The sequence below is a fragment of the Poromitra crassiceps genome (genome assembly GCF_964638095.1).
Source record: "Poromitra crassiceps genome assembly, chromosome: 5".
Taxonomy (NCBI): domain Eukaryota; kingdom Metazoa; phylum Chordata; class Actinopteri; order Beryciformes; family Melamphaidae; genus Poromitra; species Poromitra crassiceps.
The window spans coordinates 43,177,079-43,202,867 of NC_139642.1; the positions used below are offsets into that span (position 1 = coordinate 43,177,079).

At 45.0% G+C, this 25,789-nt stretch overlaps 2 protein-coding genes across 3 annotated transcripts in view; one reads left to right on the forward strand and one right to left on the reverse strand.

Moving 5' to 3' along the window:
- Positions 1-1,740: 1,740 nt before the first annotated feature.
- cxcr5 (chemokine (C-X-C motif) receptor 5) lies at positions 1,741-5,836 on the forward strand (the record flags this gene model as incomplete). The annotated part of the gene is made up of 2 exons (XM_083636679.1): positions 1,741-1,776; positions 4,769-5,836. 2 exons carry the CDS (start codon positions 1,741-1,743, stop codon positions 5,834-5,836), a joined length of 1,104 nt encoding a protein of 367 aa, XP_083492805.1.
- Positions 5,837-6,482: 646 nt separating this feature from the next.
- The window catches only part of bcl9l (bcl9 like), a 40,551-nt gene continuing 21,244 nt past the window's right edge, over positions 6,483-25,789 (reverse strand). The window contains exons 1-9 of one of the 2 annotated variants that reach the window (XM_083637989.1): positions 22,837-23,267; positions 18,885-18,956; positions 18,124-18,521; positions 14,323-14,445; positions 13,742-13,916; positions 13,184-13,268; positions 9,996-12,396; positions 9,637-9,891; positions 6,483-8,243 (exon numbers count right to left, since the gene is read on the reverse strand). In XM_083637989.1, the coding sequence (XP_083494115.1) occupies positions 7,039-8,243; positions 9,637-9,891; positions 9,996-12,396; positions 13,184-13,268; positions 13,742-13,916; positions 14,323-14,445; positions 18,124-18,433 (4,554 nt within the window). In that variant the 5' untranslated portion in view covers positions 18,434-18,521; positions 18,885-18,956; positions 22,837-23,267 and the 3' untranslated portion in view covers positions 6,483-7,038. Of the gene's footprint in view, positions 8,244-9,636; positions 9,892-9,995; positions 12,397-13,183; positions 13,269-13,741; positions 13,917-14,322; positions 14,446-18,123; positions 18,522-18,884; positions 18,957-22,836; positions 23,268-25,789 lie in introns of those variants that run through there. The other variant, XM_083637988.1, reaches the window with a different exon arrangement.

Consider the following 25,789-nt stretch of genomic DNA (forward strand, 5'->3'; position numbering starts at 1 on the left):
TACAATGAGATGCACCCAACCCTGAATAACGTAAGAAAACCACTAGTAAACCAGTAGGCGGCGCCTGGCCTGCTGTTCAGTGAGTGGCCTGACTGCATGACACCCCTGGCCCCTACCCACCCCTTGAAACCTGACTCCCTACGACCTTCCTATCCCTAGCTAAGGCCCCTTCACGCTCTACCACCCACACAACCTAGCCACTCCCACTACCCACCCCTCAACCTTCCTATCCCTAGCTATGGCCCCTTTTACCTAGCCTAGTAGCCCTGCCCCTTCCTTGATGGAACAGACGGACGGTCGTGAGGTCACAGTGACCTCGAACTTTGACCACCAAAATGTAATCAGTTCATCCTTGAGTCCAAGTGGATGTTTGAGTCAAATTTGTAGAAATTCCCACAAAGCTTCCTGAGATATTGCGTTAACGAGCATGGAATGGGTGTTGAACTTGTGAGGTCACAGTGATCTTGAACTTTGACCTTAGCTTTGACCACCAAAATCTAATCAATTCAGTCTTGAGTCCAAGTGGACGTTTGTGCCAAATTTAAAGCAATTCCGCCAAGGCGCTCCTGAGATATTGTGTTAATGAGCATCAGACAGACCGACATAGCCTACAGATGGACAACCCGAAAAGAGAATAGAAAAAATACCAAAAGTAGTAACTCACTCTTGCATACCACAGACAGTAAAAGTCCATAGATGAATGTTATAGTGTTACGGCGCAAACACACTGGAAAAGGAAGCGGTGCCAGCGTGCCGCGCGTAAATTCAGCTCAAGCAGGAGTTTGGCCATTCACACCAGAAGCAGTCTGTTTGCTACGCACCGCTCACAACTTGTACTGACTTCATGCCTGGCTGCTCGCATCAAAAATAGACCGGTCCCGAAACTATTACTGCAGGCCGCAAGCCACTCAATCATTACAATGGATACTAACATGAGTTTTGGAATTTGTTTTTTATTAGGTTGAAGCAATGCGATGTACTTTAACAGTACAGTGGACTTTTCTGGACTTTTCTGTACTTACACCTTTTGATCACCTGTTGTTCATCGGTTTACAAAAAAACAAAAAACAAAACATTCTGACTATTCAGTCACATTGTGAAAATGCAGCTGTTTGTGGTCAGCCTTTTTTAGAAGTTAAGGCCAGGTGCAGTTAACTGGAATTACATTGATATTCTTCCATGGTAAATACAAAAATTCTTGTAGGCTACAGCTATTGTCTATTTTGGTGAATTAATAAGTGGACGGGTTTAACCACACGCTGCAGCTGCATACTGATAGATACAGGTTGAAAGAAGCAGGTGGCGACTGCACATGTATCGGAGGAAGCATGTCTACAGCTCTCCCCTGATCGGCAGAGGGGGTGAAGCAACGACCAGGACAGCAAGGGCAATTGGCCAAGTACAATTGGGACAAAATGGGACCCCCCAAAAATAAATAAACAAATAAATAAATAAATTGATATATATTTGCATTAATAAGACAATCGAAGAAAACTTTTCAAAGTAACGGAAAAGTTACTTTCCATAGTAACAATTACTTTTATTATGCAGTAATTTGTAAAGTAATTAAATTACTCTTTAAGACAGTAACTAGTAACTGTAACTAATTTTCAGTAACTTGCCCAACACTGCCCCTAAATAAATCAACATAGCGAATAGAAGAAGCAGCACTAGAGGAAGTAGGCTACAGGCAGATTTTACTGGGGAAGTGTGAGCTGTAAGTGAACGACAGATACCAGCATGGCTGCACCAGCCCCTATGACAATTGAATTTCCGGTAAGATGTGATGAATATTTGTTGAAGAGAATGTTTAAATGCTGTCAATATTTATTCTGTAATAATTGTTGTGTAGAATTATTGTTCCTTTAAAAGTCTTCGTTAAACATTCTGTTCACACATTCTCTAGTCTAGGTTTCTGCTTTATTATTTTTTCTGTTATGAGTTTTATCTCTGATATTATTTAAAACATGCTTTTGTTTTCAGATTGTAATTTCAATATTTTCAAAATAATGGCATTATTGGTAAGTTTTATTAAGTGATTGGTAACATTTTCATTGCAATGGGGCGGCTTCAGGTAGCTATGATACACTATAAGATGGTAATCTCTTTATTTTCTGTAAAAAAAGAAAAGCCTCAGCTGCAGCCTTTTGCATTTGAGTGTAATTCTGTAAGGTTTGAGCACGGTGTTGTTAAATAGTGAAATGCAATTCCTGTGGTGTGATGAACTCAAAATGCATATTTATTTTTGGGTTTCCAGGGTCTTTAAATTGTTGCAGTTGGGTGAGTGCATAAGTAGCTTCAATCACTGGACCACAGAGAAATATGAAAGGAAGAAACTCAGTCTGAAACATAAACAAAGCTTTTATATATTTTATGCAAAATGGCACGAGTGCGATTTATTTATATTTGCTACCCATGGGCTTCAAATATCTTGTAAGTCGTCATTTGTTGTCACAAACTAGCAGAATGTAAACATGAAGAGTCTGAAACTATATGAAAAATCCAAAGAGATTACTTCTAATTCTGGAGATCTGAAAGCAGCATTATCATCAGTCATCAGATTGATCGATAAATTGTAATTTCAATCAAATTAATAAACATAATTATTCTACACAGGAAATTGTAATCTATTATAAGAATAATTGTGGCATAAAGAAAAACAGTTACGATCAGTAGAACATGTATTTTTTTGTGATTTCCATGTGATAATATTAACAGTAAGCAGATTTGAATTAGTGAAATGTTTTACTATGTTTCTATCCTGTTGGATATTTTCATCACAACAGATTCTTTCCCCCATTTCATTTTAAACTTAGACCTTGAAACTATGTAGGTTGCAAGTGAAATAAAACAAAATTTATGATTACTTGAAGGCTCGACTAGTCTCTTGTTGGGACATTTCTATTAAGGCAGATGCTTTGCACCGGTGTAAATAGCCCATGTGACTAATTGCACCTGGGTGTAAGCCCATGTGGCTATTTACACCCCAATTCAGAAAATGATTAGAATCTATTATTATCATCATCATCATCATCAGTATATAAATGGGAGCTAGGGCTCTGTCTGGGGCTGGGCTCTGTCTGTTTCTCTGTCTGTCCCACTGATGACATCATCAGTGATGTCATAAATGACATCATCAGTGAATTACTCACACAAACAAGGCTATAGTTCAGTGATGATGATGTCATCAGTGACCCATCGTGGGCGGGTGTAGTACTGTATGTAGTATGAGCTACATCACAGTTGCTCGAGTGACATCACTGATGACATCGATGACAACAAGCATGATAGTATAGATTCGGGGGGGGGGGGTGTAGGTGGAGTGGCTAGGGGGAAATATGAATTTTTGATGGCACAAGGGTTTTCTGGTATAATTAATTTTTTACAGTCTAAACAGGTTGAAAACTGACGCGCTTAATATTGTTTGGCCCGCGACTCCTTATGTTTTTGTGTATGTGGCCCACAACCAAAAAAAGTGTGCCCCTGCCTTACATCACCAAGTCTTGCATATCCAGTCATTAGACGCATCACTTAATTTTAGCGCTGGTATCTGAGTAATGGCATAGAAATTTCACAACTTTGTCTCGCAAAGGCAATTATTGAGTCATTTAATAATAAAAAAAAAATGCTTGCAAGTGCTGCTGAAGATGAACTACAGATACATTTATGTAGTGTGTGCGCATATAGGCCGCACTGCACTGCCCTCACAGCTATGAGTCCCCGTTGTAAATGTGTGCTTGTAAATATAATTGCCATTATGGCGTGTCTATTTGTACCCAGGTGCAAATAGGCACTCCGTTCTGATGTTGGCCTGATACAGTAGTACAGAAAATTTGTATTTTCTTAATGTTAGCCAGTGGCCTTTTGTTGTGTTATGTAGCATAGCCTATTACACTTATTACAATCATTTGCATCTGGCTAAAAGTAGCAAGGGATGGGCTGCTGTAAAATCCCCCACTGTTCAATTTGCATGGCAGGGTGCATTTAGACTGGAACATTGCAGCTAGTGGCAGGAAGGCTGTGGCTTTTGTGTGGTTTATAGTTGCTAAGTATCTGGACATGTATTTCACATTAAAACAAAACAATATGGCACAGTCCAACCTGCAACTGAAATCACACTGAAATTGAAGGATTCAGGCCTTTTCTGTATACGATATATTTTTGTACAGACTTCACACAATTATTGTATTGCATCTGTGTGACAATGTATAAATCTTAAAGACCCCCTAAAGTCATGTTTTAAGATGTATATAAAATACTCTATACTTTGAATAACTAGAAATCTCGATCCAGCTCGCCCTTTGCATAACTTCATTCTGCACATTGAAGCTCAGACATCCAACTGAGGGAACAAGAAGAAAAACTGATTTCTGACTTTAAATGATTTTAAGTTAATAGGAAATTGTGTTGGGGGAACAAGCCACAACACCTCTGATTTCTCAAACACTGATACTATTTTAACATAGTACTATTAGCTGTAGAATATACTGTAAGCATACACTTTGTGTCTCATATTCTTGAGTGATGTACGGTATGTTTTCATATTTGTCCAAACAGTTCTGCCGCTCACTACAGTATGTTGGAGAAGTGCGGAAGTTCTGTCATAGTCAGTGTTTTCTGCACATTTTGACTGACTGTGTAAACTGGGCAATGAGACCAAAATGCAGCAAATTGCAGTATATTCAGTCTTATGATGCATCAATCATAACAAAACAAAGAGTGCAATGACAGTGACAAGTAAAAGTAACAATTCCCACTCTATTCTTAGGATGATTACAGCGGATCTTATAATTCATCAGAGGACTATCTGTTCGAGAATGAAACGGAATATATCTGTGATGAGGAGAAGACGGGCTTGGAGCTCTTTAATGCCGTGTTCAAGCCTGTGGTCTACAGCCTGGTGTTTCTCCTGGGCCTGCTGGGGAATGGCCTGATGCTGACGGTGCTCATGACACGCAGGGGCCCCCTCCGCATCACCGAGATCTACCTGCTGCACCTCGCCCTGGCTGACCTCCTGCTCGTCTTCACCTTCCCATTTACTGTGGCTGAGATTGTAACCGGATGGGTGTTTGGGGAGTTTCTCTGCAAGCTGGTGGGCCTGCTGAAACACCTAAACCTCCTCAGTGGGAGTCTCCTCCTAGCTTGCATTGGGTTTGACCGCTATTTGGCTGTTGTTCACGCCGTTCCCAGCATGCAGAGTCGCCGTCCCAGAACAGTGCACCTAACCTGCGTGTTACTGTGGTTGCTCTGTTTGGGCTTATCCGCACCGAATACCGTGTTTCTTTATGTGATTGAGCATCCCACCAAGGCACCCCAGCTCACCTGCTTCTTTTCTTATCATCATGGTATACATGCACACAACTGGATATTGGCCAGTCGCTTAACAGGTGTCTTGAGCTTTTTCCTATCTCTGGCTGTCATGATCTACTGTTACACAGCAGTGGTAGTTTCTCTGTGCCACAGACAGAAAAGCCAGCAGAAGCAGGGTGCAATTCGGCTGGCTTTGCTCATCACTGCTGTCTTCTGTCTCTGTTGGCTGCCATATAACGTCACCATGGCGGTAGAGACCATGGCCGAATTCAAGGTCATGTCCAACCAAAGCTGCATGGCTCACACAGCACTGGCAGAAGCCCGTGTGGTGACAGAGAGCCTGGGTTACTCACACTGCTGCCTGAACCCCTTCCTGTATGCCTTTATTGGGGTGCGCTTTCGCAATGACTTGATGCGCCTACTTTCCAGATGGGGCTGCAGGCACGTTCGTCTGTCTTTCAGACGAGCTCAGGGTCACAGTCGCTCGTCAATTTCTGACGGAGTGACAACCAGCATTCATATCTAAATGACAGACTGTTGCACAAAATCAATTATAGCAAGGGTTTTTTTCAAAGTGGGAGGGGGGCTCCCCAGGGGAGCTGCAGTTTTTAAGGGAGGCTCAGTGATTGGAAGTGAAAAAATATTACATTAGTTATAAGAAATAGACTAAATGTGTGTGATTTGGTTAGATAGTTCAGAGATATGGTATAGTAGTAGTTTTGGTGAATTTTAGTTTTCCCCACTTTCCCAGAGTCAGAAACAAATAAATGCCTTCAGACAGACCCTTTTTTATGTATTTGGTGTAGACTAATTATGTCAAACAGCAATATCAGGCTATCCTGGCTGGCTCGATTGTTGAGTGTCAGGGATCAAACAACATAGTCTTGATCCCATAGGCATCGTGGAATTGAGCGAAAATAAGCAAGTAAACTAAAGAGGGCGGGCTTTTTTCCAAGCTTTGTCTGAGGGGAGGCCCACAGTCTCAGACTTTGAAAACTCCTTAATTATAGCCAACAGGCTTCTGATGTTATGTTGAGTTATGTGTTATAATGTAATATGTGTAATGATGGAAAATGTTACATTTGTGTTACATGTATTGAGAGTATACTGCTTGTTTGATTACAGATTTTGATTATCTTTTTGCTTGCCAAGTTAAGGAAATAAAGTTTTCATATTATACAGCAACAGTATCCCCTTGCCAGTTTTATCAAAACACAATAATTGACACCACAATAACAGACTAAAACAATGTTATAGATCAGTATTATTCTTTTTTAGACTTCTATTAAAACAGTTATACAGAACAATTGCAAACAATCACACATTGCATCTTATATACAGCAACTATATATTATATATTTTCCTCTGCACAACAGTTTGGTAGTTGGAGAAAATAAATCAATGATATTAAAACAAATACAAATTTGAGGCACTCCTCTCCTGACCATCAATCTGTTCCCACAACAAATACACACATCTGTGAAATATACATATTTTACAGTATTTTAGAAAATGGCTTCAGATTTGTTATTGAACCGTGTGACGGTGCTTTTAAATATTTTTTTTTAATCAGTTGTACTCCAAAATTTGAAGATTATCACCGATATCTTTTATTTTTTACAATTCATCTTTTAAACAACTGCAAGAATAACATTAATGAAAACATTTGGACATAATGGGAAAGCAACCTACTGGAAATATTTTTTTTTACACTTTCAGTGAGCTGAATCAGAATGGCATATTGGCCATACCTCCGGGACCATAGCCAATGGGACTGTCCAGAGACATTCCCCGCTGTCTGAGAGACTGGGGGCCCATCATACCAGACTGTGGATGGGGAGGGGCCATCATGGGCCCCTGCGGGGACATGAGATGACCCTGGGGGCCAAAGGGATCCCCCGGAATTGACATACTTCGCTGCTTGGCCTGCATCATCATAAGGTTTTGCTGTGCCATCAGATTGTGTGGGTGCTGCTGGGGGGACATCATGCCTGGGTATGGATGAGAAGGGTGGTGGAGAAGGCTGTTGGCCATCATGGCTTGCTGCTGCTGCTGCTGGTGGTGCTGTTGCTGGAGTTGCTGCTGAGACACCATGCCTGTCCTTCCCATCATATGTCCCGGGGGGCACATGGGGCCCATGCCCCCGCCAGGAACCATACCCCTCAAGCCCCCTTGAGGCATGCCCATGCTTTGGCGTAGTCCACCATGTGTGTGGTGAGGTGGCAGCTGCTGCTCTGGCATCATGTTCTGTAGGTTGGCTATGTGGGGGTTGGATGAAGGGCCACTGCTATGTGGGGGGCCAGAGGAAGAGAGCTGTTTGAGGAGCTGTTGTGGGGTAGGCTGCTGGGATTGCTGCCCCTGGTGTAGATTCTGCTGCGGCTCACTCTTGGGGAAGTACTGAAGGGTGCTACTGGGCTTATCAGAAGGAATGATTCGGGAAAGATCAAACTCAGGGATCCCTGTGAGACTGGGTCGTATAACTTCACTTAGATCCGGGCCATCCCCCATGTGGAAAGAGTCTGACGGGTGTGGGGGGCGCTGGTGCGGATGGCCCTTGCTAAGCAGGTGCAACTGCTGAGGTGGCAAAATGTCCTCATTAGACTGAGGAAAATGCTGTGACATTCCTCCAACAGGGGAATGCATGGGCCCATGAGATGGTGGCTGCATGCGAGGAAAACCAACCATCTGGTTTTGAGACATTGGTGAAACATTGCAGGGCCCCATTCCATCAGGCGGTCCTCCTCCCATCATGGAAGAATTCATGCCAGGCATGCCCATGGGGTTGGGGGAAGACATCATAGGTCCTGAGGCATCATGGGAAAGCTGTTGCTGACCTTGGAGTACCATTCCCATGGGGCTTTGAGGATCACTGTGGGGTCCAATGGAGCTCTGGGAGACGAGCATCTGGGAGGTCTGGGGGTTCCCCATGTTTCCTGATGGGAGATCAAAGCCAGCATGTGAAAAATCACACTAACATTTGAAAATGAATGGCAGTTTCTCAAATTGTTAGATTAATGAAATATACAGTATATCACTATTTCAAATAGCACTTCTATAACTAGAATTGAACTGATGGCATCACTCACTGTGTGACATCATGACATAATCATAACATCATGATATTATGAAATATAAATTATGACAACATAAAAATATGACATACAATTATGATATGACATTATAACGTTATGATAGTCAAGACATTATCAAAACATTATCATCATACATCCTATCCTGTATGTATTATGTACTGTTCATGATAATTGGTGTTTGTCTGCTGTTGTTCATGTATGTAAATATAAATGGCCTGCATTTATATAGCGCTTTTATCCAAAGCGCTTTACAATCAGTAGGTACATTCACCCATTCATACACCGATGGTGGCAGGCTACCACGCGGGGTGCTGGCACACCATCAGGAGCAATTTGGGGTTCAGTATCTTGCCCAAGGACACTTCGACATGCAGACTGGAGGAGGCGGGAATCAAACCACCAACCTCTTTTATCCAAAGCGATTAGTGGACAACCCGCTCTACCTCCTGAGCTACAGCCACCTGTATGTATTGTGCTGCAGAGTTTAAACATGAATTCCACGGGACTTGGTCGCCATAGGCGCACTTTGTTTGTGGTGTGACTGAACTCATGTCAAAATTTGCCACTGCACTATGTCGGGTCCCCAGCAACACACGCCCCAAGCTTAAAGTATGGGATGAATGGTTCACGAGATACATGAAAGCCATGTTCTGATCGGTCAAACAGCACAAAATTCGACACTGCATTTTCTTGGGTCCCCACACCGACCAAGTTTGAAGTCGATCGGATGAACAGTTCTTGAGATATTTTTTTTGTGTTGCCAGAAGGTGGCGCTATGACTATGCACGTGTCTGAATAGCATGGAATTTGGCACTGCACTCTGTCGGTCCCCAGCAACACACTCTCCACGTTTGGAGGTGATTGGTGCAATGGTGTGTGAGTTATGGCCCTTTAAAATCTAAAACAGCGCTGTAGCACACCCTATGGGCGTAATTTTTCATTTTTTCCCCACGCCAGATTCATGCCGAACCCCTGAAAAGTGTTTCGGCAAACTTTAGAGCTGATCAGAGCAACGCCTGGATGGGTTAAATGCAGAGGACACTTTTCACCGGCCACCCAGCATGAGTGTGTTGTGGCCGCATGCATGTGTTGTGGTGTTCGTGTGACAATAAAAAAGATGGACCGTGTGCCTTGCATCACTGGGCAAACATACATACACGCATACAGCTCTCCAATTATAGTAGTAGGATATGAGGGCTTAGGTTGAGTGAAGAGTTGTTTTTTCATACTATACCTCCAATGCTGACGCCAGATAGAAGAGGTCGATCTGGCAGCATCTCATCATCAGAAGTAGCAATTGTTTTGATTGCATCGTGGTACAGAGGAGTGGAGCTGGGCATGGCGTATTTGGACATCTGAGACATGATCATGGAAAGAGGATTCTGGGATGGCTGGGCATCTGGAGAGGAAGTGAATGGCATGCTGGGATTCATAGAGCCTGGCTGGCTAATGGGGGTGGAGTTGGAACTCCTAGGGGGCAGTGATGGGCCTGCAAAGAACATCACCAAAATGATTAATTTAGCAGAAATACAAGGCACAGCACATGAATGAAGAAAAAAACACAGCAGAGGTCATCTTGGGTTCTGACTGTACCTGTCTCAGTGGAACTACTTCCTCCATTGCCCACTCCCTTCCCACTGGTCGGACCACCTGGACTTGGAAGAGCTGTTTTAGGAGATGTCCACCCTGGAGAGCCCACAGGCATGGTTGGGGACTTGAGCCGTCCAGGAGAGGCAGAGGGAGAGCGTAACCCAAGGGCGGAAGACCCCATTAGCTGGGGAGACTTCATGGAAGGAGTCCCAGCACCAGAAGCAGGGGGAAGAGGAGGATGAGGACCCGCAGAGGAGATCTGTGAGGGGGACTTGAGTCCTGGAGCAGAGGGGGAAGGTAGGAGAGGAGATGGCTCTTGGCTGAGAGATGGCGACTTGAGCTGATGACTAGGATGCATTGCAGGAGAGGCCATGGGGTTAACATTGATTGACAAATCAGAAGGGTGGCGAGGACCGAGGTCTGCTCCCCTGAGGCTTCCAGTCATTGGCATATGACTAAGCCGTGATGTTCCACCCATTTGAGGAGGACCATGCTGGTCAGGTCCAAACATCTCAGGACCAGGCTGCTGGAGATAGGGCCCTTCCAACTGTCCCCCAGAGAAGGGACCTTGATTGGGAAACTGGAGGGGGCCGTCAGGTCCCGGGATCATTCCCTTATGTCCCCCTCTACCATTCTGTGAGGCCCTAATTCGTGAGATCTCCTCAGGGCTTAGCATTTCACCTAAAGGCCCCACACCACCAGGACCTCCGCGGAGCTTTTGAGACAGCATCATCTGCTGATGTTGTTGAGCATTCATCTGAGGATTCATATTCATATTAAGGTTGCTCCCCAAAGGAGAATCCACCAAGTCTCTCATCTGGGGGCCCCCTCCAGGAGAGCCCATCATCTCACGGGAGCCTGGAAAGTCCATAGGTTCACCTCGGGAAGGTGGACCCCGACTCATTCCCAAATTGGGAAAGCCCGGGCCCCCAGGATTATCCATAATTCTTTGGCCCAGGTTGCCTTGTTGCTGCTGTTTAGCTAATCGATCAAGCTCAAACCTGTGGAGCCCTTGCAACTGTCGTTTTTCCATGATACGAAACATTTCTTCACGGGTTATAAGACGTTCTGGTTCACCCTGCAAGTGCTGAGGAGGTCCACCAGGGTAACAGCCATGAAAAGGACCCCCGCCACCCATGTTGCTGGGCATATCGTCTAGCCATATCATCCCTGGCCTTGGGGGCCTCTGAGGTCCCAGACCCTCCATTGATAAAACTCCCCCAGGACTACCAGGAAAACCCCCTCCCCCAGATGGCTCTATCTGCATCCGTCCCAGGAACCTTGGGCCGCGGGGTCCCTCTTGGTTCATGTCGATTATACGTGCATTTCCACCCATCCCTCCTCCCATCATAGTGCCAGGACCCCACTGCTGATCTCCAGGCTTGCTGTGGTAGGGAGGAGGGGGTCCTCTCATCATCATGGGGCCTCCATGCATGCCCATTTCTGTCATCATTCTGAAGTGCTGCGCATGTGTGGGAGGTTGCATGTCCTGCTGCCGTCTCTTCTCTTGGTAGTATTCTTCCTGAAGCTTCCTCCAGGCCATCTGCTCTGGGGTCAGCCCATCTGGTCCAAGCATGGGACCCATGTCCAGCCCAGGCGAAGAAAGCTGGTGATGGGGATGTTGTGGCATGTTATGGTGAGAGTCCATTTGAGGGCTGTCAATGGCAGGTCCACCAAGGGACTGTGTTTGAGAAATAATGGACTGCAGGGGTTCTTCATATTTCTTCATCCCTCCCATAGGAGGCAAGGCTGAAGATAACATATTACCACTACTGCAATTTCCAGAGTTATTAGTACCATTGTCACCGTCCTCAAGAATACCACTCCTATCAGTGTTGTTGTTATTGTTTAGATTGGTGGAGTTATTGTTAGGATTGTTGTTGGCACCTCCTGTGTCTCCTGCGCCTCCGCCGGCCCCACTGCGCAACAGCAGCCTCTCTATGTCCCTCAGTGTCTGCAAAGAGCGCTCCCTGTGTTCCAGCTGCTCTTTGGAAAGACCATCCGTGTTCCCTGGGCCACTCCTCTGACCTGAATCACTCTGAAGGTGTGCTGATAAGATAGAGGGACTCCCTGAGGGAGAGACAGTAGCACCAGGGTGAGGCAACCCCCCTGCACCCTCCCCACCTCCGGGTCCTGGGCCTGCAGGTGTGGCCGTACTTCCTCCCTCTGACTTATGGGCAATGACGCTGATGCTATTGCTGGAAGCTCCACCTGGTCTGGTGTGTAAGGATTCATTATCAGAGTGTCCTGCTGATGACGGTGTCCCTGCAGCGTGCAAATGACCTCCCACTCCTGCAGAGGCTGGCCGCGGAGTCCCACTCTGGGATTTGGGGGTACCCATAGGTGGAGAGCTGCTGGAGCTCACCTTCTCAGACAGACTAGGCAGCTTCCCTGAAGGGTGACCCTGTGGCAGGCAAAATAGGAAAAATAAAGAGTTACATTTGAGCCTGTTGATTATGGTATTTTAGGCAAAACATAACAATTATATTGTACTAGGCTCAATTCCTAGGCCCGCCTGCCCTGCAGCTCGGCCGCTGCGTGGTCTAGCCCGCAGCTCGGCTGCTGCACGGCCTCGCCTGCTCTATTGGCATGCACAGCTCAACTTCACATCACTGTCTGATGTCATGACTGATGATGTCATAGACATTGTGACATCATCAGTGATGCCACAATTGCTCAAGTGTAACCAAAAACCACAATAGCAGTGCCTGACATCATCAGTGATGTCCTAAGTTGATATTGCTCTTATGACATCACTATGACATCATCAGTGATGTCATAAGATGATTTTTTTGCTTTCATGACATCAGTGGGACAAACATTTTAACAGAGAACACACAGAGATTGCCCACTTGCCCCTTTTATAGATAGAAGATAGATAGATAGAAAGAAGATAGATAGATAGATAGATAGATAGATCGATAGATAGATGATAGAAGATAGATGATATAGATAGATAGATAGATAGATAGATGTTGCTCACTTAGTACAAGTATTCACTTTTTGTCACAACTACTGCTAATGGAAACAGGAACAAAGTGGCATATCAAACCAAAATAGCTAAACAAATTAAGCTTCTTGCATACTGTTGCAGCTGTGGTGATCACTGAGGAGAAACACTTTAATTCCCATGTGGTTTAACACAAACTTGACAATTTGTATAATTTCCTGTTGAGTTCAGAATGTCTAACCTGCTCCAACTTGGTGCGTGGAACATTTTGCTGGTGGAACAGAAGAATGGAATTGGTCTGTCCTTTCATTACTGCCTCTGCAGCACTGTAAAACAGAATAGAAGGCATGCTTGCAAATTACATTTGGAGAAGTAAGATAATAATAATAATAATAATAATAATAATAATAATAGATAGTAAGGAGGTTGACTAAAAAAAAAAAAATAAGATGAAAGATGAAAACAATCTAGACAGGGTTCCCACATCTTTTCACTGATGACATTTCCAAAACATTTCCATAAGCAAATTTAAATGAGAATTAATTAAAAAGTAACCATCATTTACACTAACTTTAAGCATTTCACTTAAAAATCAAGGAGTATATGATATTAACTGAACTAAAAACAGTCTGCAACCAACAATATTTTCCTCCAACAGGGGGGGTGGGGTCTAGACTGTTTCAGAGCCAAACACAGCTTTTTGTGACATTTTAACCTTCCTTCATTAATACAATTTCATGACTTTTCCACAACCTTTCTCCCCTTTATTATTTTTCCATAACATCCCAAAAGTTCTCACCTGTTGGCTAGGCTGGTTGTGAAAACATACACCACTTGCTGGGAAGGCTGAGGTGGCTCTGCCTTTAACCCTGGTCCCACTCCGCGTCCCATTGCCGGCCCCCCGGGTTCAGAGACGGGCCCTGCAGACGAGCGACCAGAGAGCCCCTGGATAGGAGCAGCCAGCACTCGCTCCCCTGAGAGACAATCAGCACACACGTTTAATTTGTCCTCAGTGGCAGATAATGGAGTCAACTCTCAACACCCATACCCTTTCAGCTCCCACATCTAAACACTAGATGGAGCTAAAACACTTGAAAAGCCAAATCATTGGTAAGTGACGGCATGGTCATCCAAGCTGACATCTTCCTTTCGATGTGTGTGGAAGCTTTGAAAAGAGCTACTGAGAACACCTGATGGCCTTAACGGAGGTGTCTCCAGAGAAAATAACATGGAAATGTGGAGCAGGGGATTTCTGAATGTGAAGCTGCCACCACAGAGGTCGTTCCAATGATAGCATTGTGTGTGAGGACTGTGCTATGTTTAGAGGACTGCAACTGTCCATGCGTTTCCTCTCCACGGAGGTACTGTAGGTGCACTCACGATGGGTTGCAGTGTGCGGCTTGTCTTCATCTTCCTCCGTGTCGGCTCCAGAGCACCATTCATCCCCACTGTACGGCTGTTTCTTCTCCAGAACACAGCGCCGTTTACTCCGCATAACACCCTCTGCAGGATAAGACACACACACACACACACACACACACACATCAAAATGTTTCCGTACTATTATCCTTTTAATACTGTCACCCAATCAGAGAAGCTCTGTAAACACAAGACAAATCAATGAGCGTTTTACAGCCTCATCATTCAAACTTGTGACTGACTAGTTGTTGGCAGAGAGCTACGTCTCAACGAGCATATCAGATAAGCTTGGGTAACAGAACACCAGAAAGACTGTGTGTGTGTGTGAATGTACAGGTTTTCTGTGACAGTGCAGACAGAGGGCGGACTGCTGCCTCAACCTACAGTACTATACAGAGAGGCAGTCTCAAGACAAGGTACTGTATATGCAGAGAGATACAGAGAGGCTGCCTCAACCTACAGTACTATACAGACAGGCAGTCTCAACCTACAGTACTATACAGAAGACAAGGCACTGTATATGCAGAGAGATACAGACAGGCAGTCTCAACCTACAGTACTATACAGAGAGGCAGTCTCAAGACAAGGTACTGTATATGCAGAGAGATACAGAGAGGCAGTCTCAACCTACAGTATTACACACAGAGAGGCAGTCTCAACCTACAGTATTACACAGAGAGGCAGTCTCAACCTACAGTACTACACACAGAGAGGACATCTCAACCTACAGTACTACACACAGAGGCAGTCTCAACCTACAGTACTACACACAGAGAGGCAGTCTCAACCTACAGTACTACACACAGAGAGGCAGTCTCAACCTACAGTATTACACAGAGAGGACATCTCAACCTACAGTACTACACACAGAGAGGCAGTCTCAACCTACAGTATTACACAGAGAGGACATCTCAACCTACAGTACTACACACAGAGAGGCAGTCTCAACCTACAGTATTACACACAGAGGACATCTCAACCTACAGTACTACACACAGAGAGGCAGTCTCAACCTACAGTATTACACACAGAGGACATCTCAACCTACAGTACTACACACAGAGAGGCAGTCTCAACCTACAGTATTACACAGAGAGGACATCTCAACCTACAGTACTACACACAGAGAGGCAGTCTCAACCTACAGTATTACACACAGAGGACATCTCAACCTACAGTACTACACACAGAGAGGCAGTCTCAACCTACAGCACTACACACAGAGGACATCTCAACCTACAGTACTACACACAGAGAGGCAGTCTCAACCTACAGTATTACACAGAGAGGACATCTCAACCTACAGTACTACACACAGAGGCAGTCTCAACCTACAGTACTACACACAGAGAGGCAGTCTCAACCTACAGTACTACACACAGAGAGGACGTCTCAACCTACAGTACTACACACAGAGAGGACGTCTCAACCTACAGTACTACACACAGAGAGGAAGTCTCAACCTACAGTACTACACACAGAGAGGACGTCTCAACCTACAGTACTACACACAGAGAGGCAATCTCAACCTACAGTACTACACACAGAGAGGACATCTCAACCTACAGCACTACACACAGAGAGGCAGTCTCAACCTACAGTACTACACACAGAGAGGCAGTCTCAACCTACAGCACTACACACAGAGAGGCAGTCTCAACCTACAGTACTACACACAGAGAGGCAGTCTCAACCTACAGTACTACACACAGAGAGGACATCTCAACCTACAGGACTACACACAGAGAGGCAGTCTCAACCTACAGTACTACACACAGAGAGGACGTCTCAACCTACAGTACTACACACAGAGAGGCAGTCTCAACCTACAGTACTACACACAGAGAGGACGTCTCAACCTACAGTACTACACACAGAGAGGCAATCTCAACCTACAGTACTACACACAGAGAGGACATCTCAACCTACAGCACTACACACAGAGAGGCAGTCTCAACCTACAGTACTACACACAGAGAGGACATCTCAACCTACAGTACTACACACAGAGAGGACATCTCAACCTACAGTACTACACACAGAGAGGACATCTCAACCTACAGCACTACACACAGAGAGGACGTCTCAAAGTACAGGCAGAGAGACACAGAGCTGACCTTTCGTTGTTGGCATGCGTTTTTGCCGCCAGCAGCAGGTAACCGGTAAGTCACCTAGTTAGCCCTGTTACCTTATTTAGACTTTCTTTTATCATTGGCCCTCTCCAGGTGTGGTGGTGAAGTGGTTTGAAGCATGTGTGTGTGTGTGTGTGTGTGTGTGTGTGTGTGTGTGTGTGTGTGTGTGTGTGTGTGTGTGTGTGTGTGTGTTGGGGGGGGGGGGTAGACTTGCATTTCATTTGAATGAGTTTTTGTTTTTCTACGGGTAGAAATTAGATCACGGGGGGGAGAGAGAGAGAGAAAGAGAGAGAGATTGTGTGTGTGTGTGGGGGTTAAATGGAGCCAGAAGAGATTTTCCTTCAAAAGGATCCACCCTAGCTTTCATTCTCTCCCTCTTTCAGCCTGTTACCCTTTGTGTTGCAACCACACCTCTCTCTCTCTCTGTATGTCAACGTGAGTGTGTGTGTGTGTGTGTGTGTGTGTGTGTGTGTGTGTGTGTGTGTGTGTGTGTTCAAAGACTAGCTTCAAGTCACGTTACAGGAGGGCCCAGATGACTCAGTTTGAGAAAATCTCATTAGTGCAGTCTGCAGTCAGGCAGTCTGCAGTCAGTCAGGCAGTCTGTAGTCAGGCAGTCTGCAGTCAGTCAGGCAGTCTGCAGTCAGTCAGTCAGTCTGTAGTCAGGCAGTCTGCAGTCAGTCAGTCAGTCAGTCTGTAGTCAGGTCTGCAGTCAGTCAGGGAGTCTGCAGTCAGTCTGCAGTCAGTCAGGCAGTCTGCAGTCAGTTAGTCAGTCTGTCAGTCAGTCTGCAGTCAGTCAGTCAGTCTGTAGTCAGGCAGTCTGCAGTCAGTCAGTCTGCAGTCAGGCAGTCTGCAGTCAGTCACGTGAACATACAAATGTTTACAGCACACACGGGCAAAACAAATGCAAATGAGACCAACATATTGTATAAAAGCCACTTGGATCAAACAGAAGCACTCACAAAAGGAACTTTAGCGCAGTCCTTCCGCCCACTCGCCATCTCCTGCTTGACTAAGAGCCTCTCTAGGCTTACTAAATCTTTACCACCTCCTGACCCCATCTTTACAGAAAGCCCTGATGCCTTTTCATCTGAGACGCGTCACTGCAGCACGGGCACGGCACAGCACGGGCACGGCACCGCCATCAAAAGCCAGGGGGAAATTCTGAACACTTCAGAGAAAGGTCAGGGCATTTGAGCGAGAAAGAAAACAAGTTCTTCTGTCCTCTCTGTCCTTACATTCACTTCCTGCTGGAGGAGGTGAATGCACGTAATCTGGTATTTCTGGTAAAGATTTGGCTGATAAGGAGGGAGAGGAAGTGCATACTTGGTGTTGCATAGTTAGAACAGGAGCAGGCTGTCTATATGTTACGGTAAATGGAGACACACACAAAAAATTACATTTCCCGGGAAATTTAGATCCCTTGCCTTTCACACAGGGGGCTTTTTTAAGCCTAACCCAAACCCAAACATAGTTGTTTACTTGCCTAAACCTAAACTTAACCAGGGAACACACCGGCACCAACTCACTCCACTGGGCAGGACAGGGAACTCCCATTTCTCTACATTTGCCGGAACCTACTGTATACATCCCAGAACCTGACACATTTGTCTGTGTGCTTTAACTGCCTTACCTCCTTTGGCGTCTGGCTCCAGGGCCGGAGGAATGGCGTTTCTTGGTTCGCCAGAGTCAATGGAGACGCTTCTCTCCCGCTTGGATTTGGTTTTCAGCATCCCTCCGACGCTGCTCACTGATTGGCTGACAGTCTTCAGCCCAGGGTTGCCGGGAGGAATCTGGTTGGTTTTGACTCCATGGCTGCCAGCACCAATGCCCTTTGGACCCAGGTGACCAGCAGCTCCCTGCTGATTTACATTGGGTATTTGGGACCGGCTGTCACTGCTCACCTGCTTGCCATGATTGGCCAGTTTATTGTCAGGGTGCATTTGATTGGATGGTGATTGAGGTGGAGGCCTGGTAGGGAGAATAGCTGTGCCCGTTTGTCAGTGCAGCTCACACTGCTTACAGGCAAAACTGATGGAGAGTGGAAAAAACACCATCATGAGTACTACAGACTACTAAAACACTTCAACCATGTTAGGGCTTGATACAGATTAGAATGTGAGGTCTAGAATCAGAACATGTCTGTAAAAAGGCTTTGATCCAGGACTAGTACAAATCTGACCAATACCAGCAATAACTTTGAGATATAAAAGAATATAAGGGATCAGCAAATCGCTACTAGTTAAAGCTCACACAGCACAGACACACAGCTTCATAAAATAAGCTGCAGGCTACATTTCCAATCAAAACAAAGCCAGCAGTGAGCTGATGAATGGCAGTACACTCTGGTACCAGATTAGGCCTTTACTTTAGTTTTCGGCCCGTTGCACTCACCTCATCTCACCCAGACGCTCAACTGATAGTGCCATGCTGTGCTCCAGGACGCTTCACTGACCACGCGCGGACCTGCGGGGGAACAAGGGAGTGATACCATCAGTAGAGGAAGATAGTAGGGGTGGGGGAAAAAATCGATTCACCTAAGTATCGCGATTTTTAATGTCACGATTTTTTGGATCGATCTTTTATTCCAGAATCGATAATCGCAAATTAAAAAAAAAAAAAAATTTTTTTTTTTTTTTTTTTTTTTTTTTTGGGTGCTTGCAGTCAGGCCACTCACTGAACAGCAGGCCAGGCGCCGCCTACTGGTTTACTAGTGGTTTTATTACTTTATTAGTTAGTCTGAAGTAATAATTACACTTCAGGGTTAAAGTGGGTGCATCTCATTGTAAAATTGGACCCAAATCTGGCTTCAAACGGCCCAAATTTCACGCGCGTTGGCCCATATCGGCCTGGCCTGCTTGGTATCTAATGCCCGGCCTGAATTATGATCCCAGTCCGCCCCTGTTTTTAACTATATCGCCCAGCCCTACTCATGATATATAATATACAGTCTCTAGTGTATGATTCAACTTTTCCCATGTTCTAATCTAGTGTAAAAAAGCAAACAAACTGAAAAAATAAAAGAAAAAAATAAACAAAAATCGCAATAAATCGTAATATCGAATCGCAATAATCGTAGAATCGCAATAATCGTGAATCGCAATATATATCGAATCGGCACCAAAGTATCGTGATAGTATCGAATCGGGGGATAAGTGAATCGGCACAGCCCTAGAAGATAGCAACCTTTGCTGTCAATGCTATCTGTGTGCGTGTGTGTGTGTGTGTGCGTGCGTGCGCCCTCTGGGTCAACATCAACTTCTTGAGCAAAGAAGGATTGATAAGAGAGTAAGGCCAGTGAGAAATGTTAATGTAGCTGTCCCTTTAAGAGAAAGAGCCAAGAGAGAGTTTGAGCTGGGGGAGGGACTCGCCACTCAGAAGTAGCTCTCCAGTGTTTTAGGCCCCTCCCCCTCCCAAGCAGTTTGCAAACCACAAAAACTCCACCACACATTCCATAACACTATCTCTAGCAATACCTGTCTCTCCCTCAGTCACTCAGCCAGAGAGACACATTCTCTCCTGTTCACACTTCAATTCTCATTCTGGGTTTAAGTACAAATAATATAAAACGCTTTATCTGCTCATTATCGACTTTTGCCTAGACACACCACCAAACTAATTATGGTTTATAACCACATTTGCTCTTAATCTCTTTAAGCGTGTCTTGAGAGCCCATATGAGGTGGCACTACTCCTCAGCCCTGGGCTATCTGCCTGTAGCGTTATTAGCAAAGGAAACAGGCTATGTGCCTGTAGTGTTATTAGCAATGCTAAGGAAACAGGCTATCTGCCTGTAGTGTTATTAGCAATGCTAAGGAAACAGGCTATCTGCCTGTAGTGTTATTAGCTATGCTAAAGAAACAGGCTATCTGCCTGTAGTGTTATTAGCAATGCTAAAGAAACAGGCTATCTGCCTGCCCTGTAGTGTTATTAGCAATGCTAAGGAAACAGGCTATGTGCCTGTAGTGTTATTAGCAATGCTAAGGAAACAGGCTATGTGCCTGTAGTGTTATTAGCAATGCTAAGGAAACAGGCTATCTGCCTGTAGTGTTATTAGCAATGCTAAGGAAACAGGCTATCTGCCTGCCCTGTAGTGTTATTAGCAATGCTAAGGAAACAGGCTATCTGCCTGTAGTGTTATTAGCAATGCTAAGGAAACAGGCTATCTGCCTGCCCTGTAGTGTTATTAGCAATGCTAAGGAAACAGGCTATGTGCCTGTAGTGTTATTAGCAATGCTAAGGAAACAGGCTATCTGCCTGTAGTGTTATTACCAATGCTAAGGAAACAGGCTATCTGCCTGTAGTGTTATTAGCAATGCTAAGGAAACAGTACTATTCAAGCACTCAGCCTTTTCAATGGAGGACACTTCCCAGCAGCAGAGCAGGCCATACTGCAGGATTCTCAGTCTGGGTTCAAGTCCATAGCTGCAAGCTGACGCCCTCTTGACACCGCCACCTGCCTGTGTCCATAACCACAAGCCTCTGATTTTAACCTCTGCAAGTGGGCTGTACGCTCTGTGTGTATACAGTATGTGTACGCATGTGTGTGGCTCAGGGTTCACACACCTTCTTAAACATGAGATTCAAGGACTTTCCAGGCCCACTTCCCTCAAATTCAAGGACCCAACACGGCATAGATTGAGACACAGATCAAGGTTAACTAAATACTGTTATGACACTGAGATTTTTATAATGAGAACTAGTAGGCTTTACAGAAGCTCACAGACAACAATTAAAGAGAGAGAGAGAGGCGTGAATGGGTTACAGTTCTCAACTGTGCTGTTACATGTTTAATTAAACAAATCTAAAGAACTTCGATTTCTATTCTTTTACAAAATATAATTTATAAATTCATGCACTTTCAATATTTGTCTATTTTCACAAACTTTTAAGGCCTTGGTTTATTGAGGTTTTAAAATTCACAAGGATTTCAAGGACCCGTATGAACTCCGGTGACTATTTGTACACGTTATGTTGTCTACCCCACATAGGCTAGTGCTGCTCGTGCACATGAGCATTCAAAACAGTTATTCAGTATGTGCAGGTCAGGTCTCAACAAGACACACATGTGTTGCTGAAAGAATAAGCAAAACAGAGACACCCACGCCAAATTAGTGCAACTAGAACTGGTTTGAACAATAGCTGGTCCAAACAGTCAGCACAGCCAGTTCAAAACAACTAGCTTATTTGGCTGACATAATACAGCTTCCTTGTAAACATTTCCACTGCTTTCCATTTTTGGTCGATGACACAATCACACCACTGCACACAACAGTCAGTCAGTCAGTCAGTCAGGTCAGCTGTCCCTCTCAGAGGCAGAGGCATCTGTAGCGGCTCCAGCCAATTGTGGCTGGGGGGGCTAAGGGGGGGCTTAAATATTTACAGCAGGGGCTAACTTTTTCTACATAAATAGACAGTGGTTCTCTTCTCAACCTGTGGTACAGGTACCACTGGTGGTACGCGGGGGCCCCTCCCTCTCATACATTCATATGGTGGTAATTTCTCAGGTACTTGTGTAAAAAAGTTGAGAACCACTAACATAAGAAATAATAATAATATGATTGATAGGGTGTGAATTAGGCTCTAATATTAGACAAGGAGGGCCCACTGCTTTTCCTTTGAGAGCCAAATCCCCAACCCAACATTATGCATGTAAGTGCTTCAATGAGCTGAAGACTGACTGTGTATTTAGCCCTATGTCACACTGTATGTTGAGACTGATGAGTCCAGTTACACAAGGCTATATGCAGCACACGCATTTAGATGGTAAATCAAGCAAAGCCCAGCAAGTTGGGCGGAGCCAGGCATGAAATCAACAGGGCAGAGGTGTTTACAGCATTCAATATCAAGCCAGAGGACAAACAAGTATGAGGAAAAGTTCATAATTGAAGTGGAAAACCACAAAATAATATATGACACAACACATCCTTTTTACAAGGACAACACCAAGCAAGCCCACCCCTCCTCTGCTTCTCCAGTTGGGAACAATGATCTTCTGCCTGTTTGTTGTTGTATTTATCCAACATACAAATTGTCTCGCTCGATTTCACCGTGAGAACCTGTCGGTCTCATCACTCCAGCTGTCTGGTGGAGCGGAGCCGCGACGTGCTCTGCACGCAGCCGGTTAGTGTTGGCGGAGCACAGAGCACGGAGTGAAACCGGAGAACAGCTGCCTGCAACGCAACGCAAATGCAACCAGTGCAATCCCGGCGTTATGTTCACATTCACACCACACGCATGAGCACGGCGGCCAAAAAACACAACAGCACAGTAGGCAACGCAGTCTTAACAAAGCCATTATGTATATCAAATATAAATTCAATGCCCTGGGCTGGCAGGCAGCCTACCTGTTAATGCGCTCGATCCTAGAACCTGTGCTGTCCACTCCAGTCCAGTCCGTGTACAAAGCAAAATAAAGTATCTCCTTTGTGATAGCCATCAACATAAACGCTTGATCAATATAAAGGCGCGCGATACTAACGCTAGACGCTTGTTTTATGTCCATTTTCCGTAGATATTGACATGTCTTATGGAAGTTTAACTTCCGCGGTTACTTGAGAGACGCTTTGCCTTGGAGATGGAACAGGCCACTTTGAGCAGAGCAGAGGGGAGGTCCTTCTATCACACCATGCAATAATACGCGCCAGTATGGGGAGAACCCCTCTATAGAAAATGGGCCGGCCCGGTGCAGACAGCCACTGATGCTGTGTTCAAGGATGCTGGGAATTTTCACTTCTATGATGTATTAGCCTAGTTTAGTGTTATAAATTGTTTTTCTCCAAAGAAATTTCCAGGGGGGGCTTAGGGGGGGCTTGGCTAGTTTCAGGGGGGGCTGAAGCCCCCCCTAGCCCCCCCCTGGCGCCGCGCATGTCTGTAGCACTCACTCACCTTGGCAGGTAATGTAAGCACACAATGCTGTAATGAGTCATTAACAAACAGCGGTTGGAGTCAGAACAGAGGTGCCTTGTTCACTGGCTGAGGACCTGATCAGTCATTAACTCAAACAGGGACAGAGTCAGACCGTCACTCGCTCCTGTTGACAAAGAGTGACTCACATGCTTTGTGCAACACAAGGCGGAGGCAGACTAATCATATGGTGGGTTGCTGACGTCCAAGTGGACGGTCAGGAAAAACAATGGGCCTATCTACAGTGCATACTAGCCTAGCAGACTATCTACTGTACAGTGCATACTAGCCTAGCAGACTATCTACACTACAGGGAATACTAGCCTAGCAGACTACCTACACTACAGTGCATACTAGCCTAGCAGACTATCTACTAGGGTTGCACGGTATACCGGTATTAGTATGGTACCGCGGTTCCCTGCCGTTAAAAAGGATACTATACCACGTTAATTTAGTACCGATACTTAAAAAAATGTCATGGGTTGCGTCAGTGTGCGACCGTGGTGTTTGTTAGCGGAGGAGAGAGACACAGCGGCATTACAGTTGAGAGCCTGTCTCCCACCTCACGTGAAGGCAACACAGCCTTGCCTTGAACCAATGGTGACTCGTGAAAAGTGAAAAAAAGCTCTCTCTGACTCTGTCTGCTTCATGTGGGGGCGTGTCGACTTTCCTCTTCCCTCTCTGCTCGCTCAGTCCTCACTGCAGCACCCCGACACACAGGACAGACGCAGCGAAAATGGCAGCGGCTTCTTCTAGTCTTGCAAGCCGACCAACGCTTGTAGAAAAAGCAGATGCACGAAGCGAAATATGGAAATATTTTGCTTACGTTGCCGACAGCGAAGGCAAGCCCGTGGACACCTCCAAACCAGTGTGTAAAAGGTGCTTCAACGTGACGCAAGCGAAAGGATCAAACACATCGAACCTGGCTAAACATCTTGCCGACAGGCACCCCGACCTGTTCAAAGAGTTTAAAGACCGACGGGTTAGCGAACGTGAACGATAAACATACATGCCCTCAAATAAGTCCAACGAGTATTGTGTGACAAGCGAACTTGTTTCACTGAAAAAGTTCGCTTGTCACAATAGCCTACTCGTTTACAGTGAAACACGAGGCAATGTGCTGGAGCACAGATCTCTGCCAAGGAGAAAGTCATGACATGTAACGTTTAGGGGAGGGGACATCAGATGACTGCATACCATGTACAATATTTAATAACACTATGGTCCTCAATGCCAGTGTTATTAAAGCTTTTACATGGTAAGCAGTCATCTGATCTCACCTATCCTAATATTTACAATAATCCCAATTATTAATGATATACGAATTCATTGTAAAAACACCTAGCCTACACGTATGGGGGGGGGGGGGGCTGGGAATACACCACATAATAAGCCTACATTTCAATAGCCTACATTTATGTGTGAAAATAATATATATTACTAGATTAACCATAAATCAGGCACTTCATGTTAATGAAGCTTAGGAGCTGCAAGTACAGAGTACTTTTTTTGGATAAAACAAATAGCTATAATAGTGTAGCAGCTGTGTGAAAATATATTTTATTTATATTATTTATAAGTTTAAACGGTTGACATTCCTTTAAAATATGTTTACAGGAGAGATTATGTTAATTTTACACTAGATAATAAAAGTTCTAGCATGTTCAGCGCCACACGTGGTGGCAGTAGCCTACTACCAGCATGTAGTAAAATGACTACATGGCTGTGCATTACCTTGTTAAATCAATAAAATAAGTTTTAAGTTCCATGTTTTGTCCCCTCTATTTATTCCAATACTTTTCCTGATGTTTTAGTTTTTTGCCGTGGTATCGTTTCAGTATCGGTATCGAGATACTTAGGCAGGTATCGGTATCGAACCCATAATTTTGGTATCGTGACATCCCTACTATCTACACTACAGGGAATACTAGCCTAGCAGACTATCTACACTACAGGGAATACTAGCCTAGCAGACTATTTACAGTGCATACTAACTAGCCTAGCAGATAGCAAGGAGACGACAGTGTTTGTGTTGTAGTCGACATCATCAAGTAGGAGGGAAAGGGCTGGAGAAGCTGTATGTGGTGCAGCAGCTCGGCTGTAATGGTGAGGAATTTTCTAATCGGTGGCCAGAAAGCAACAGCAAATTGCAGGGGGTACAGCCCATTGGACTGTCTAGTAAACGTTGAGTCTAGAACATTTTGTAACCCTAAGTCAGGCCTACCACTTCCATTATCCCCACTCCTTGCCATGCGTAGTAAGTAGTCTAGATTTAAGCAATCAGCCACAAGAGATCATGCTTTACAGCGCTTTTACTGCTGCTAAAGCCCTATTCAAGCTGGATGACTTTTACCTGGGGAGTTGCTACAATGCAAGGCATTCACAGGTCAAGTA